This window comes from Tupaia chinensis, unplaced genomic scaffold, assembly GCF_000334495.1.
Source record: "Tupaia chinensis unplaced genomic scaffold, TupChi_1.0 Scaffold000695_1, whole genome shotgun sequence".
Classification (NCBI taxonomy): domain Eukaryota; kingdom Metazoa; phylum Chordata; class Mammalia; order Scandentia; family Tupaiidae; genus Tupaia; species Tupaia belangeri.
In genome coordinates, this window is record NW_006160218.1 from 2365312 (window position 1) to 2383021 (window position 17710).

At 51.9% G+C, this 17710-nt stretch overlaps 1 protein-coding gene across 1 annotated transcript in view; it reads left to right on the forward strand.

Moving 5' to 3' along the window:
• Window positions 1–2392, forward strand: part of SLIT2 (slit guidance ligand 2) — a gene marked incomplete at its 5' end in the record, with an annotated part of 289592 nt that extends 287200 nt beyond the window's left edge. The window contains 2 exon segments of the mRNA XM_006160628.3: window positions 245–456; window positions 2229–2392. Coding sequence (XP_006160690.2) covers window positions 245–456; window positions 2229–2392 — 376 coding nt within the window.
• Between the last annotated feature and the right edge of the window lie 15318 nt (window positions 2393–17710).

Sequence of the window (17710 nt, forward strand, 5' to 3'; positions counted from 1 at the left end):
CCCCCCCCCCCCCCCCCCCAGCCACTCTCTTTCCCCCCCCCCCATCCGGCCATCCGGCCACTCTCCGCCCTCCCCCCATCCGTTCTTACTTCCCCTCACACAGCCACTCTGTTCTCACCTCCCTTCCATCCATTCTCACTTCCACTACACCCAGCCACTCCTGTTCTCACCTCCCCCATGCAGCCACTGCTGTTCTCACCTCCTGTGCAGAGCACGTCCCATCCCTGTGCTCCTCCCTCCGCAGGTGTGTCCACGGCACGTGCCTGCCCATCAACGCCTTCTCCTACAGCTGCAAGTGCCTGGAGGGTCATGGCGGCGTCCTCTGTGATGAAGAGGAGGGTCTGCTCAACCCCTGCCAGGCGCTCCGGTGTAAGCACGGGACATGCAGGCTCTCCGGGGCCGGGCAGCCCTACTGCGAGTGCAGCAGCGGGTACACCGGGGACAGCTGCGACCGCGGTGAGTGGCCCGCGGGCACCACCCTCCCATGGCAGAGCAGGAGGGGTAGGAGACAGATTAGACAGAGCGAGCGGTGAAAGGAGGGAATACAAGCTTCACCCTGACCCAGGCTGCTGCTGGGGTATCTCGGCGTCAAGACGGCGGCTCCAGGGCCTGGTGGGTAGGGCATGAAGCCATGTGGCCGGCCACCCAGTTCGAATCCCAGCTCCAGTGGCTGAAAAGACACACTGGACACACATACGTCCCCCAGGCAGAGAGGTGGAGGAGAGGGATTGTGGGTGACCATTCCCCAGGTGGACACACATATTTTCCCCCAGGCAGAGAGGTGGAGAGGGATTGTGGGTGACCATTCCCCAGGTGGACACGTGTACGTCCCCCAGACAGAGAGGTGGAGGAGAGGGATTGTGGGTGACCATTCCCCAGGTGGACACGTGTACGTCCCCCAGAGAGGTGGAAGAGAGGGATTGTGGGTGACCATTCCCCATGGGGGGTGCTCTCCCCCCACCCCAACCTCTTTCTCTGGCAAAAGGATGTGCCCTCTATCAAAGAGGAAAAAAGACGCCGGATGTGAAAGGCCCCAAACTCCCCCAAGGACTGACGCGGTGTCCACAGGCCATCACTCAACTCGAGTAGGGGACAGTCCTTTTTCACCTTGGGAAGAGGCGATCCGGCTTTCCTCCCCTTTCGTCTTTAACCGCTGCTCTCATCTGTACATATTATTGTTTTCTTAGAATGTTTTATATAATTTGTTATTTTAATTTGCTAGAAGGCACATGCAGTCACCAGCCACAGACAGGGAGGGAGAGGAGTGAAAGCTGCCAGGTCAGGGACTTGAACCGTGGTCTGCCACATGGGAGTCCAGCGCCTTAACCACTGTGCCACCTGCTGGCCCATGCATGTTAATTCACTCTGGTGCACAGAGCAAGCTAGTAATTCTGTTGTAGTTTTAGTACAGACTGGCTCACCTTTGACCTCAGAACTGAGGGGCTCTTAGAACAGGGCTGAGACCGCAGGCCCCTCGCTCCCTCTGCCTGCGGGAAGGGACTTGCTGTGCCCGGCCGGCGGGTTTGGTTTGGAGTTCCGCAGGGAGGAGCCGGGGACGTGCGCGGCGCTCTTAGCAGATGTGCTTCTTCTGACTACTTCATACCAGGGTAATTTATGAAGTCCGAGGAATGTCCCTTGTACTAAGGAGCGGACTGGATAATGGTAAACTCCAGGTCTCCTCAATCAAACTGCATTCTTTCTGAAAGTGCTCCCCGCGGTAAACAAACCCAGCTGTCAGTGTAAACGCGCGAGATCGCGCTTGCTTCCCCCTTTTCCAATAGAGGGAGAGATTTAGGAATCCAGTTTTCCTGTCAGAGTGGTAGCGTTGTATTTCTAGTCCAACACACACACACACACACACACACACACACACACGCGCGTACACACACGTGCACACAGCAGCCACTTTGCTGGAAGTAAGGCCAGGCCGAGCAGGAGCCGTTTGCAAAGACAGCCTGCGCTCACAGTCAGCAACCGCGCGTGCGCTAAACCCGGCTCATGACACACACACACACACGCGCGTACACACACGTGCACACAGCAGCCACTTTGCTGGAAGTAAGGCCAGGCCGAGCAGGAGCCGTTTGCAAAGACAGCCTGCGCTCACAGTCAGCAACCGCGCGTGCGCTAAACCCGGCTCATGTAATGCAGCACCGCCCTGGGGACCGCGGGGCCGGGGCCCGCTGCAGGCGCCCCAGCCCTGACGATGGCTCTCTGCTCTTCCCCAGAAATGCCCTGCCGCGGGGAGCGGGTGCGGGACTACTACCAGAAGCAGCAGGGGTACGCCGCCTGCCAGACCACCAAGAAGGTGTCGCGCCTGGAGTGCCGGGGTCGCTGCGCGGGCGGGGACAGGCAGTGCTGCGCGCCCCTGCGCAGCAAGCGGCGGAAATAGGACACGCGCTGCGGACACGCGCCCCGGCCGGAGGCCTCGCCCGGGCTGCGGAGTGCGGACGTTTGAATTATATTGTAAAATACAGAACGGGCTTATTTTTATTATGAGAATAAAGACTTTTTTTCTGCATTTGGAAAAAAGTAATAATAATAAGTGCTTGAACTAAAGCTTCCTCTACGCCGGGGAAGTAAGAAGAGGTGTTCGAACCGCGGTAGAGCCGTGTCCACGCGGACGGCTGGCCCGAGCGCACGCGGAGGGGCAGACCCGCCTCGGGACACCCAGCGGCCGGCGTGTGACCAGGACGCGGCTGGGCTGGGACTCGGACGTCCTGGGGGGACAGAGAGACGAGTGTCCCGTGCACGACGTAAGGTGGCCTGCGGACCTAGTCCTGCCCCGAGGAAGAGGGAGCGCCAAAGCTTTATCTTCTGTTTAAACGCCAACCTGCGAGCAACAGCAGCTGCGGAAGTGTTCGTCTACCATTTTCCAGTATTAATTTTTTGTAATATAAACGATAAAGGAGATGCTAAAGAACCAATAGATTACGGATAAATAAATTAGTAATAATATGACTTATTTTGTTTCTAAGCGTGCTGAACAGCCGTAGACAGTATTCACTTTCAGTGAGGGATATTTATTGTATCAAAGTACATTGTACTTATAACCTTTTAGGCCATCCTTTTGCTGTTTCTTGATGCTTTAATATATATTAATTTATAATTGTCCTGATATTTTTGTATATTTTTCAAACTGAAAAGTCAGGATCTTTTTTTTTTTTTGTGGGCAGTAGCTCTCACATGGGGTGTTGTGTTGGGGTGACTCTGTGTCTGTCTGTGTGTTGACCTCGACATCGGGACACTGGTGTCACCGACCCGGTGGCCGCATTCAGGACAAAGCAGGGATTGCACAGTCTGGAAGTGGAAAACGCACATGGGTCAGGGTCCAGACGGAAGCGGGCCCTCTGCCGCGCGTCCTCAGAGGAAGGAAGCGATGCGAACCAGTGACTCTAGAAAGCACACCTTCCACAAATGAAGTGTTTGACTCTTTTTGCCCTTTTATTGAGGGAGGGGGCGGGGGAGGGACCGTCCTGTTAAGAGCCGAATCTCCTCCCCAAACAGTAAGCCTCCTCCATGACCTCGATGTCCCGTGTTGCCATGTCTGCTGCTAAGTGACCGTGTAGAGTTGACCCTGACTCAGACTGGGCTGTGCGCTCCCCGTTACAGCCCCAGGGTGCCCTGGGAAGATGCAGATGTTCCTCCCAACGTTTTTTACGAAGACGATTAGATGTACCTGTATAGTTCAGTGTGCTCGGTCTTTCTCCAGACTGATATCAGTGGCATTGCTGATGTTTGTAAATTAAACAGATACCTACTTCATTTTCAGCCTGGTGGTTTTCTTAGCCGCTACCCGGTGTCGACAGCCCCCTCCAGGTTTGTTCACCAAAGTCGCAGAGAAAGCGCAAAGACGACCATGCCGAAAGCTGGCTCGAGATGGACACGTGGTCCTGTCCAGGGACTTGGGAATGGCCGCGTTAAAGAGAGAAGCAGGACATTCCCTGCTAGGGACACAGTACACACTCAGTCTAGTCCCCCAAGAATTAGAAGGTAAACTCGAGCTCAAGTGCTGGGTCCTTCCTTGTTTCTCTTTGCCTCGATTACAGCCGGCGAGCAAACCGAAGGCAGAGTGCTGTGGCCGCCGGACTTGTGGGCCAAGGGTCCTGGTGACAGTGTGGCGTCCAGAGCAGGGGAGCCACGGGGCCGGGTGGGATGCCCACGCCTCCCAGGGCCAGGGCTCTGTCTCTCATACAGAAACCACGTCGTGTTCACGCACAGACTCACACACGGTCTCCCACGGAGGAACACCCAGCCCTTCACTCACTGCTTCATAAAATGTCTTCCTTTTTAATTGTATCATTATTTTTTTTTTTAGATTTTTTGGTATATGGGGCATATGCTCACCAGAGAGAGACAGAGAAATAAGAAAGTGAGAAATCACCCTCTCTCACCACCGTCCTCCGGAGGAATGCCATGCTGCAATCCCTTCTCCATTCTCCTCTCGAGACTTTAAGTTCTTTGCCACAGGGCACATGTGTTCACCAGAGAGAATGAGAGGAAAAGGGAGAAATCACCCCCCAGGAGGCTGGCCACACCACAGTACCTTCTCCTCCATGCTCCTCCTGGGATTTCTGGACACACACACATGCACACACAAACACATGCACCAGGCATGAATTTCGAGCACCAGGTTTGAGACTTGAACCTCGGTCAGCCATGTGGGAGTCCAGTGCCTTAACCACTATGCCACCTGCCGGCCCCTCCTCTTGCGATTTTGAGCATGCAAGCACGTGCCTGATACGTCTTCTAAACTGTCAGGTCTAGGACTCAAGTTGGCCATGTGGGAGTCCAAGCCACCTGCTGGCCTGTAATCATACAGATATTCTATATGCATCATCAAGTGTCCATTTATTTAGGTCGGTTGCTGCTTTTTACAAGGTTTTCCATTATCCATCTAGCAATGAAACATCTGAAACATGATGAGCTGTAGACTTATGCTCATCGGTTTGTATTATCTTTTTAAAATGAATGATTTATATATTTAATTCCATTTGTTGTTATTATGATTTTCATTTGACCAGAGAGTGAGAGAAAAGGAAAGTGAGAAAGCAAAGTGCCAGGTCTGGGACTCGAACTGCAGTCAGCCCTGTGGAAGTCCAGCGCCTTCACCACCACCATGCCACCTGCTGGCCCCAGTGTTATCAATGGTGAGTGTGTTTGGAGTGCCTATTACACGGCAGGTCTATACCGTGTGCTTCTGTGAGAGCCCATTCACCTCTGTGTTGTGTGGGTGGTGTTCTCTGTGCTCTGTACGCATGCCCCGTCTTCACACCGGCATGCCAGGCTCCCAGACAGGAGCTGATACTGCAGGCCTGTCAGACCTCGCAGGCAGTAGTACGGGGCCAGCCCAGTAACCACTACTTCTATTACAAACTACTTACTCGTTTATTTAGGTTTCTGTCACAGGGCATGTACTTGCCAGAGAGAGGGAGGACAAGCAAAAAATCACCTCCAGGGTGAGTGGCCACCCCGCAGTCGACTCTCCTCCATTCTTCTCTGGGGATTGTGAGCACACAAGCACACATGCCCAGCATGATTTTTCAAGCTGCCAGGTTCGGGGCTCAAACTGCAGTTGGCTATATGAGCGTCCAGCACCTTAACCTCCACGCCACCTGGCTGGCTTCTCCTGAAGTTATTTCTAAACAATAATAGACCAATCCCTGTTTAAAATTGCTCCGAACATTTTTCGTTTTTGGATGATTTGCTTTCTCAGCAGTTCTTTCTGGGAGAATTGACTAAAAGATGTTGCAGTCAACTCAGGACGTAAAGATCTTGAGCTTTATGGTGTCATCTGCGTCAGGCAGGGACCACGATTTCCAAAGTAATGTTTGCGAGAATATGTAAGCTGTAGAAAGCATATGAAGCTTCGTACAAAGCTTTATCTATTACATACAAAGCTATATAAAATCTGTAAGGCTCACCAAAGACAGACAGAGGGAAAGTGAGGAATCACTCCTGGGCGCATGGCCACACCACAGTCCCCCTCCATTCTCCTCTCAAGGTCCTGGGCACACACGCGCACATGCCCCACATGATCTTCAAAGCTCCAGGCCCGGGACTTGAACCACAGTTGTCCATGGGAGAGCTCAGCACATAAGCACCGTACCACTTGGCCCATTTGTAATCCTCCCTATGTACTCAGAAGTCGCTTCACAACTGTAAACCCTCTCTCTCCTCTTGTGCAAGCAGCATTTCTCACCGGGCTCATGGTGAAACAGACACTGCTTCTGCCATTTTGAAGCTTTCGCTATCCGCCGTGGAGGTCGCGGTTAAGCAGGATGTAGGTGTCAGGGGGCGAGTTAGCTCGTGCATGACGTCAGACTGTGAGAAGTGGCGGAAGGAAACCGTGTGACCCTCCAAACAGGGATGGCAGAGGGGCCTGTCCGTACACGCCGGCAGCCTGGACATTGACGCTGAGTCACGGGAGGTGGAGGAGGATGCGGTGGAGGCAGCTGCACGTGTGCAGGGAGGGCGGGGATGCTGCGGAGGGGGCCTGTGAGTAGGCCTGACAGGGGAAGAAGTGTTGTCAAGGGAACGAAAGCACTGTGGCCCGAGGAGACACGAATGTGTGTAATCCGACAAGGGCTCCTGCCCGCTTGGTTAAAGTTCTTCCTGTCCACACTTCGTTGGAGCGTCCGGTTGTCAAAATGTCAACGGACATTCTTAAACTTTCAAATAGAACTGGTCAGTTGTGCCGAATGCACCTCCTCTCATCTCCTCTCAGCTTCCAAATGAAGATGTGGAAGGGGCGAGGAGTCATAGCAGCATCAGCAGTGAGGAATGAGATGTCCAGGAATCGCAGAGAAATTTCCGTAGCCTGGACAGCGGCTGCTGCTGGATGGGGAGAAGCAGCTGCTGGAGCACCTGGTTGGACCCTCGTGTGTTCCTTTCCCTGTTTACACCGAGGCCAGAGACGCCAAAGGAGCCCGCTGAAAACCCAGCAGAAAATACCAGCGCATTACGGACACCAGGGCTTTCGCGCTGCCTGGTGACAGCCGCAGGCTGGAAACACCTGGGAGATCCCAGTTGCTGGCCGAGGAAGTCCCAACCTCACCCTGTGACTCCTCCTTCACTCCGTGGAATGAAAATCTATCCCTGCAGATGTCAGAGCATCCTAGCCCAGGTACAGCGGCCCGGGAGTGGGCGCTGCTCTTCAAGGCTGGAGCACACAGCAGACCCAACGTCAGACCCCAGGCCGACCTGAACCCCCCGGATGCGTACCCTTGACCCTGGACGGCTGGCTGCTGGAGCAGTAGGGGATTGTGGTGTGACACCCTGTTGACGGTGCCTGTTTCTCTCACTCCAGAAATAAACTTTACATTATATATAGTCATCTCCCACAGAAGGATAAATCCAAACCCTTCATTCTGTATTCCAGACTCCTCACAAAACCTCCTCAGATCAGCCTTCAGTATGTGCTGGAAATTTGAGCTTGACAGATGCTAAGAAAGGGTGTCAAAGCAAATTGCGAGCTGGAGCATCTACATTGTACACATAACGAGGTGGAGATGGGACCCAAGGACATGAGGAAGCTAATTTAGTGACACAGAATGGGCAACAGGGTGAGCCTGACCCAGCTCCAGACAAGCCTCACATTTTCAGAATCAAGTGATCCCAGAATGGAGAAAGAAGAGCAGTTTTCACAGTGAGGGCTGTACCTCGGTGACCTGAAGTTAGGAATAACAGACTCTCCTTTCTTTTTAAGACAAAGACTTTTTGCTTCGGGCTGTGCACCCTAGCCAAGAGACAAAAAGAGAGAGGGACAGAAAGCAAGAAATCACCCCTCCCAGAGTGGATGACCACGCCGCAATCCCTTCTCCATTCTCCTCTAGGGATTTAGGGCATGCAAGCACACTCAGCCAGCATGAGTTTTAAACCACCAGGTCCGAGACTTGAACTGTGGTCGACTACATGGGAGTCCAGCAACGTAACCGTTATGCCACCTGCTGGTCCCCAGACTGCTCTTTGAATAAGTCTGGTTAAACTGTAAGAGAAGAACCAGGATGGCATCTGGAAAAGTTGAGACCACAGGGCTGTCACTCAGGGAGTCAGGAAGCATTGGTTTGTCACTGACGGTCACAACTGGGGCAAACACATGAGTGACCGTGCAGTGCATACAGAGGTCCAAGCTGAAAGAGAGAGGTCGAACCGGGTCATCAGTCACACGGGCAGCTGAACAGTGAAGGTTAAAAGCAGAGTCGAGACACAGCGAGGCTGAGGAAACGGGATGCCTAAGAGCAGGAAGCCACAAAGCCACCGAGAATGAAGAGTGATAGCGAGCGAGAGCCCTCTCCTAAATGGACCTCTTCTTCCGCCCATGAAAGGGAACAATAGAGCACGGAGCCAGGGACAGCTTTGTCCAAGGAAGTGGGCTTCAGCTCAACCAGGGTATTGCCATCCAGCGTCTGGAACTGGCTTTCTCTCTGCGCCAATATGTGGGTGGCTGAGTTTGGATTCAAAACAGAATCAAAAATTAAAAAAGCACTTTCACACAAAGCCAGGAGTGGGGAAATGGCCACAGAGACGATTCTCTAGAAAAACCGATCATTAATCTTTACTCTCCCTTCTTGAAACAGCTAGAGTTATTCCTGTGCTTTCCACGTCGATTGTGGCAGGGAGATTAAGTGACTTGCCCAAGGTCACTCACTCCAGGTCTCCTGCCTCCAGCCGTAATGCAGTATTGATTTTGCGTGCATCAGTAGCAAACTGTGAAGGACCCTGGGACCCGATGCTGGAGAAGTCTATTTCTCGAGGGGAGCGACTTTGCTTTAAAAATGCTCAGGAGAAGTACACACTTTCCCAAGAAAAACACATTATCTTAGTATCTTTCATTTGATGCAAGAAAAAATAGTAATTTTACCTGGGATTTTCTGAAGCGAGAGGGGAAGGATGTGTGTGCATGGTGGCTCAGGGTTCCTGGTCTTCGTTCGGGCCAGGCGTACTCCCAGTGAGTGGGCTGGGTAGAAGTAATTGAATTCTCCTTCCACGGTGGTCCTAAGGATGGGCTGGGCGACACCCCAGTCCAGTTCTATCAGCTGTAAGGTCACATCCTTGGGCTCATTCCAAGTCACAAGGCACACTTCGTAAGGAAAAAAGGAACGGCGTGGAATAGAGGAACTTCTGTTTGAATCAGCATGTCTGGTAATGGCTCTCAGCCAACTCTCCGGGGCCTGTGCTGTCTCCGAGTGGAGGGGATGCACATCTGTGACCTGCCTACCCTCGCGGCTGCTTGATCTGCCTGGTCCCTCCTCACAGTACCACCATTCGGTCACCTCCACCGCCTGTCCTTACTTTCAATTACCCCTCCACACTGATTTGTTTTTTGTCCTATTATTCCTACGTTAGCCATGATTCTTCTCTTCTGATGCTTGTCAACTCCGCTTGGGGCTGTGAACTGAGCAGGAGCACATTCAAGAATGACACACACAATACCCTGTTTGATTAGGAAATAACTCTCTTATCGCTTGGCAAAAAAATAAATAAACGCATATTGGTCTAAAAGCCCAGACAACGAAGTGGAAGTACTCATGTCTCTGCCTCCTCATTTAGCCCGCTTCCCCTCTGCACCCCTTTCTGGTAAGTTCCTCCATGTTTTAGGTCACAGGGGCGTGATTGCACCGATGAGAACACATTCTGAGGATGCACAGAGTCTGGTGTAACAGTGCAGCTCACTATTCCAACTATGCTGTTCCAACTTAGCTCACCCGGAGGCCAGACACTTGGGAGGCGAGACACCAGTCAGTCCCACTGAGTCAGACCTGCGGTGCTCCTTCAGGTCCAGATGCCTGCCTGCACGTACACAAACAGCACGCACAGACACCCTCAAGGTAGGGACGCTTGGGTCGGAGTAAAAGCCAAGAATTGCTTAAGGAATTGGCTAAGATCCAAATATGAAGGGTTGAGAGTTGCCGCTTTGAGACCCACCCATCTTCTGTACTTGAATCCTGTTCACTTGAAAAGTAGACTCTGAGGACACAAACCCCCAGCTTCGGGTGGTCACGGTACAGTAGGAAACGTGACCAGCGCCTCTGTGCTAAAGAAGGTGTCATCTCTGAAAAGGTACCCTTGGCCTGAGGGCATCAGGGGTTACTGCTCCAGGAGCCTTTCCTCAACCTCCTTGGACCTTATTTTTTTCACTTTTGGTAACAGGGAGTGTGACCCAGACCAGCCTTCAGGATGTGCGTGCCTGCACTGATGAACCTCACAGGACGCTGAGACACCAGCAGAACCCTGAAGGGACAGGGACCTACTTGCCAGCCCCTCCCACTGGCAGTCCTTAGCTCCCTGCCCACTTTGGGATTGCCCAGCTGAAGGGAACGTCTTGCCTGTCACACAGCTTTCCCAGGGCCATCTACAAGCAATGACCGGATGATGCAGGGGGAGAGAAATGGCTAGCACCCGCTCCCCACTTTGGAACAATTAAAAAGAGCCGCCCCAGCTTAGAACTCCCCGTGGGTCAGCTGAAACATTCTTTAAGGCAGCGCCTCAGCACAGCTTTTCCCCTGCCAAGCCCACTTCTTTTCGTCCACTCACAAGTGGTGACTCTAGAGCATGCCCTCATAAATTCCATGCATGCAGCATCAGCTTCCCAGGAAACACAGCCTGGAACATTCCTGTCTCCAACTCACACAGTGAAAAGGAGACCACGTCACAGCAATGAGATGCCCTGCTGAGGTTCAAAAGTGATGAATTCCTGCCTTATCGGGAGCCAGGGAGATAACAGGTAGGCTTTCTAAACGAGATACAGTTGCAGAGTGGCAGCCTGCTTGGAAGAGTCCGTCCTTGCTGCTTGAGCCCCATGTCACGAGTGATCTAGAACTTTCTAGAATGTTCCTTTACAGCTTGGCATCGGCTTCATAGTTATCTCTCAACCAGGGATCCAAGTTGCTGTCTTACAGACTTAGAACCTCACTGCTTTCCCTTTTGTAATCTGGCTTCAAAGTCCAGCAATCTTGTCACTTTGCCTTTCACACACAAAAAGAATTATCGATCCCTTCACACTGGAGAATAAAGCTTCATCTCTTCCAAGATGTCTGACCTTGACAACCCAAATGCCTCCTGTGACTCAAGGTCTTCAATTCTTCCAAGAATAAGAAAGGGAATAGCTGGTGTTTTAGCTTGGGTTACTCTAACAAGAACATAGTTTGGGTAGCTTATTGGTTATCTAACCCTAATAACCTTCCCTCAAAAACTTGTCTCCAAATGTCATTATGTAAGAGTTAGGGCTTCAACATACACATTTCAGTGGGACGTAAACACTCAGCCCCTAACAGAAAACATCACCCATCCTGGCAGAGACAGGATCCAGGTTCTCTCTGGCATAATGCAGACTGAAGAGTTTGTGTGGGGCGTAGAGAAAAGCAGGGAATGAGGAAGTAATGGAAGGTTCTGTGTGCTTATTGATCTGCTGCGAGGTAGCCACAGGAAGGAATGGTATTTATTTTTGTCATCAATTATTGTACAACACATCACCCCAGAACTTTGTAGCTTTAAAAGGAAAAACACCAATCATTTCATCTTCCACAATTTCTATGGAAGCTTCTTGGTTAGGATCCAGGAAAGAACTATGAGTTCTCCTGAGGTAGAGCTCCCATCAACTGATGGCTTGACTAAGGTTGGCCAAGGACCATAGCCTCAGTTCTTCTCCCTTTGCACATCGTACGGCTGTCCTTGAATGTCCTCATTGCGTGGGAACCGCCTTCCTCCAAAGTGAGCAATCCCAGACACCAGATTGTAGGCTGATTTCTGTGAGCTAGCTTTGAAATTCACTCATCATGACTATAGTACTCTACTTGCTGCAGGTTCAGTTCTGATCAGCTTAAGAGGAGACTGCACAACAGCGTGGATACCAGAGGTGAAGGTCACTGCAGCCATCTGATAGCCTGACCCTCGTAGTGTCGAAGACAAGAGTCAGGGATTTGACAGAAAACATCAAAGGAAGCACCAATCAGAGACTAACCCAGGCACATTCTCTAAGTAAAGAAACCTTGTCTGGCATCGCCCCATAAAATGTATAACTCCAGATCATGAAATGGAGTCCTTTTCTTACTCTTAAATCCTCAAACACTAGTCATTTTTAGTAGAATGTATGTTACTCTATAGCTAATATTTCCATCTTCAAAGATTAAGGAGACTCCCCAAAACACCATCGTTCAGTGCATTCTGAATGACTGAACATGTTGGGTACAGGGTATAAAATACTGAACAGGACACCAGATGGTGGCACAGCAGTAAAAGGCAATGTTATGCACGGCTAACCCACTCAGGGAGATTCTAGATTCACACCCAGGGACCTCTGAGCTGCGGGGCTGCACATACCCATGAGCCAGGACTGGCTACAGCTGGGCGTGGGTCATTGATGGTCATGATGCCAAGACCCTGTGGAAGGTGCTGTCTCTCTCCTCCCTCTCTCTCTCCTCTCCCAATAAATGAATAATCTTTATAAAAGTATTAAGCAATAGGGCTAACAGGTGGCATGGTAATTAAGGTGCTAGACTCCCACATAGTTGACTGGGGTTCAAGTCCCGGATACAGTAGCTTAAAAGTATGCTAAGCTTATGTGTGTGCATGCCCAAAATCCCAAGAGGGGAATGTGGGAGAAGGGATTGCCTTTTGGGATTGCCTTCCAGTGTAGCCATCCTACCTGGGAGGGCGACTTCTCACTTTTCATCTCTGTCTGTCTCTGTCTCTCTCCAGTGAGTACACACACCCTAGAAAAACCTAAAATAAGTAATAAACCAAGCAAAAGAAAGGCAGGTGTAAGGGCAGAAAAGGTGTGATTATCTTGCCAAACCCACCCTACGGGTCATGTCGAAATGGTAGCAAAAGACAAGTCAACCATAGAAAAGCATAAAGAATGTATTTTAACAAAGTTTTATGTAACTCGAGTGCCTTCAGGAATGAAGACTCGTGGACTCAAGGAAGTGTGTATTTTTATGCTTAGGTTCGATAAAGAATGAACAGTGATGTAGAAACATGGTGGAGAACAGGGTGTGGCCATGGTAACAGACCAAGGAGGAGAAACCACCACGGCCAGTCTTCAGCTTCTGGACAGCTCCGTGCCAGCTTTCATTTTCCCGGTTATAGGACAGGAACTCCCTGCAATCTGGAATAAGAAGCTCTGACCCATTGACAGACAAGCTAGATCAGAACATCTCTTCATGGCCAGTTCCTACCCAGAAAGGCAGAGAAAGGTTAGGAAGGTATTTCTAGGTAGGTTCCATGACTGACTTTGGGGCAGAGGGGTTCCAGGTTCTATGAGCAGCCTTAGAGAAAAGGAATTCTCATTCTGAAAAGAGGGGGAGAGAGAATCAGAAAGACTTTGCCTCCAAGACCTCTCGGTCTCTGGTAGTTCAGAGCACTCGACACGCCAACATGCCCCTACTTGGAGTATTGGAGGACTGGGTATTGTGCCCCCACATGGACAAGCCAAGAATTCAGGTAACAACCCAATGAAGACATCCAAGTTTCTCCATTTCCTAACTGAGTGACTTTATGGGTTCCAGTGCTCAAACAGCAGCGACATAAACTGGATGCAAGCAGTGTATTTAGGAGGGGATCCTGCGAGGCATATGAGGAATAGGGGGACGGAGGGAGGATGGAAGAGAGATAAGGGCCATTAGTGAGCAGGTTACCACGGGGTAGCTGAGGCTCACTCCCAGGGGTCCCAGAACTGTGCAGGAAGGGCCACGCGTGTGGGGAATTTACCCTCCAACTCCTGCTCTCTGCTGGCTGAGGCTTGCCCTGGGCCTTTAGCCCCACAAGCTGGTCAGCCTTGTTCTCACAGCTGGAATGTCTTTCAGGCAGAGGAGCCAAGAGAGAGATGGACACAGAAACCACTCCAGTCCGAGGACGGGGCATTGACTGCAGCCTTGCTCGGTTTCCCAACCCTTGAAAGAGTGAAGGTACCTGCCTGTGTTGTCTGCATTCCCTCCAACCCGCGTACTCCTAGCGCGTCTGGAAATCCACTCTCCACTTCACCCGGAGAACAGCCTTGGGTCTGTCTAGGCTGTGTTTCCTGGCTTCCTTGGTGTTGGCTGTGCCTGCGTTGACTAAGTTCTGGTCCCTGGGACTTAGGAGGAGGTCGTGGGTCTCCGACAGACCCGGGAGTTGGAAATCAAGAGTGATCTTCATGTCCCTTATCCCCACATGCAAGGCTGAAATACACACGCGGCGGCAGAGATCCAGTTTCAACCATGGTGGTGCGCTGGGAATGGTGGGGAAAGCCAGAGGGCAGCAGCCAGGTCTCTGAATGGCCACAGAGAGGAGAGCGGATCCAGCCAGCCTGGAACCCGACACCAGGACTGTCACGGGAGGCAGTCTTCCGTGTCCTCTAGGGCCATTACGTTGGGTCCTTTGCCTGTCCTTACCCTCATCGAGGCCCTCCTCAGTGGGCGTTGTGGATCGTGAATGAAACTTTCCATTTAGAAGGTCTGAGAACATGGCCTGACATCTGCTGAGGCTCGATCTTCTCAGGATGACTTAACCAACTCAGGAGTCGGGGAGGAATGGAACCGCAAAGAACGCTGGAGGTGTCGCACTAGGAACGACAGACCCTGGGTTCTGAATAGACCGAATGTCTGTCCCTCATTGTAATGACTACGAGGCCGACCATGGTCACCGAGGGCCTGCTTGGTGTTAGTTCCTGCACCCGGAGATTCACCTATGCTATTGTGTGTATTCTTCCAACATTCTTATGGCATAAGGATTAGAATCTGTATTTTACTGCTGAAACAAAGACTCTCGAAAAGAAAGGATCATTCATTTTAGGAGCAATCACTATTTGGAAACAAAGAATGAAAAGAAATCTTACCTCCATCAAGGGTCTCACCGACCTCTCAGATCTTTGCAAATGTAAGCGGACATGATAAATATGATAAATGGCAAAAGTGCAGAGAGGCTCTGAGTCATCGTGGGGGCGTGAGGAATCAGGCACCATTTCAATTCTGACTCCTCCGCGGCTCACTCTTACGGGACTCTCATCATTAATCACCCAAAGACTTTGTGTCTACGCTCAGGGTGACTTTTCTGGGAAAGTGATATTTCTTGAATTTTAAAGTCACAGTAATGGTCCCCAAATGAGGCAAGGGGACTTCTTTATGCCAATACCCAGACACTCCACATTGCTAGGCCCGCGGGACAGTAGCCATGGTCTCGCCTTGGCGATGACTTTATGTAAATACGCGTGCAAGCACATCGGGGCTCGTTTGGAGAACGTTTCAGCAGGCGCACTGCACACACATGTGCACCACGGGGGTCTCCTGGGGTGGGAGCCAGCTCAGCTCTACGGAAGAAATTCGGATACTCTGAATTAAGCGTTTTTCTTTTTCCAGGAATAAAAAACTTACACCACATGAGTAGGTGCCCAGCTAATCCTCCCCTCTCCTCTGTGACCATCAACCACCTGCAGCCCCCTCCTTCCTCAAAGCCGCTTCTCCTCGGCCTTGGGCCAGCCCAGGGACGAATGGAAGTGACAGCTCCGGCTTGCAGACTCCTCGGGTCCTGAGGGGAAGGGGCATGAAAAGGCCATTTGTACTCTCAGCTGGGCCCAACCGAGGGGACCTATCTTACCCTTCCTTATAAAATCCAGTGTTAGCAAAGGACTCTGGTAAGTTTGTGGGTAAGCCCCCTCAGGTCTAATCACCCTCCTTATCTGATCAGCTTCATCCTCCTGCACCCCCCACCGCCCCCAGTTTTGGCCGTCTCTCCAGCAAATGTCCCAGCAAGTCGGGGTACCCACAATGATGCCCAGCCCTGACCCGAGGGCCTGCCTTAGAGATTTCTGCCCACTGACCGTCGCCCTGCTGCTGGGCTGCAGAGTCTCACTTGCCCACTCAGATGGGAGCCCCTTCTCTCTCACCCACTGCAACACCCCACCTGTGGGGAGGTCCTGAAGAGTCTGCTGGAGGGTGCTTTAGCCAAGGTTGTTGGTCTTTCCTTTCACAGCAAGGACCCCACCATTTGATGAAGATGGACCCTTGGCTGGAGATGGTCCGTGGGCCAGGTAAGGAGCGTCACAGCAGTCCCAGCCGCAGCACTGGCTCAGCCAGGCCTGAGACACCGAGCCCGGTTCCCCAGTGCGTTGACTTGTGCGTCTTGTACACCGGAGCTGGGGTGACGGTTGGCTCACCGGGCGCAGTGAGAGTGCTGATTTAATCCCTGGAGTGCGCTGGACAGTTCCTGGCACCCAAGTGAGTCCTTTGCAGGGCGCTTCATGGTTTGCTAAGTGACTTCTATTTTATGATTGAATTTAGGACTCTAATACTTTCCTGGATCAAAGACGCAGGGGTCTGGAGACCGCCCAGACTGGCTCTGCCCTCCTTCTCAGCCTCGGAGGCCTCCTCAGAAAGCAAACTTCGGAAAGAGAAAGGTCTGAATAGCACATGACTTCCCGGCAGCTTCTGCAGCTTTCCCCAGTCTACGACTCTGTTTTTCCTTTTCCATTTTTGCCAGAGGATGCATGCACTCAACAGAGAGAAAGAGAGAGGAAGTGAGAAAGGGGTTTCCTGAGACGCACCGAGGCTGAAGAAGTGGATTCTCCTTTGCAGAACTGGTCCCAGCAGCCATTAATCAGGTAGCGAGGCCCTAAGTGAGGAGGGACTGCAAACTGCAGTGTTAATTACTCAGCCATTTGAAAGACCGGGAGAGCAGACCAGGGCAGCAGTGGGTCTGAGGCAGGGTTTCCTGTCCTGAGAGGTTTGCGCCATGGTTAAGACATCTCCAGATTTCCTAGGAATCTAGGGACGTGAGGGACTTGCTTCTGAGAAGGAGCTGAAGGGACGCACACTCTGATTTGAGTGGGGCTGTAGTCTGGGTTCTAAAGACATAGATGGCCCTGGGGAAACCTATGAGGTGGATCCCGGCTGAGAACTTTCACAGAAATTAAGTCCAAGAGATGACTGAGAGATTCCTGTGCGGGCCCACAGGTGGTGTGGTGGTTAAGGTGCTGGACTACCTCACAAGTCGGGGTACCCACAATGATGCCCAGCCCTGACCCGAGGGCCTGCCTTAGAGATTTCTGCCCACTGACCGTCGCCCTGCTGCTGGGCTGCAGAGTCTCACTTGCCCACTCAGATGGGAGCCCCTTCTCTCTCACCCACTGCAACACCCCACCTGTGGGGAGGTCCTGAAGAGTCTGCTGGAGGGTGCTTTAGCCAAGGTTGTTGGTCTTTCCTTTCACAGCAAGGACCCCACCATTTGATGAAGATGGACCCTTGGCTGGAGATGGTCCGTGGGCCAGGTAAGGAGCGTCACAGCAGTCCCAGCCGCAGCACTGGCTCAGCCAGGCCTGAGACACCGAGCCCGGTTCCCCAGTGCGTTGACTTGTGCGTCTTGTACACCGGGGCTGGGGTGACGGTTGGCTCACCGGGCGCAGTGAGAGTGCTGATTTAATCCCTGGAGTGCGCTGGACAGTTCCTGGCACCCAAGTGAGTCCTTTGCAGGGCGCTTCATGGTTTGCTAAGTGACTTCTATTTTATGATTGAATTTAGGACTCTAATACTTTCCTGGATCAAAGACGCAGGGGTCTGGAGACCGCCCAGACTGGCTCTGCCCTCCTTCTCAGCCTCGGAGGCCTCCTCAGAAAGCAAACTTCGGAAAGAGAAAGGTCTGAATAGCACATGACTTCCCGGCAGCTTCTGCAGCTTTCCCCAGTCTACGACTCTGTTTTTCCTTTTCCATTTTTGCCAGAGGATGCATGCACTCAACA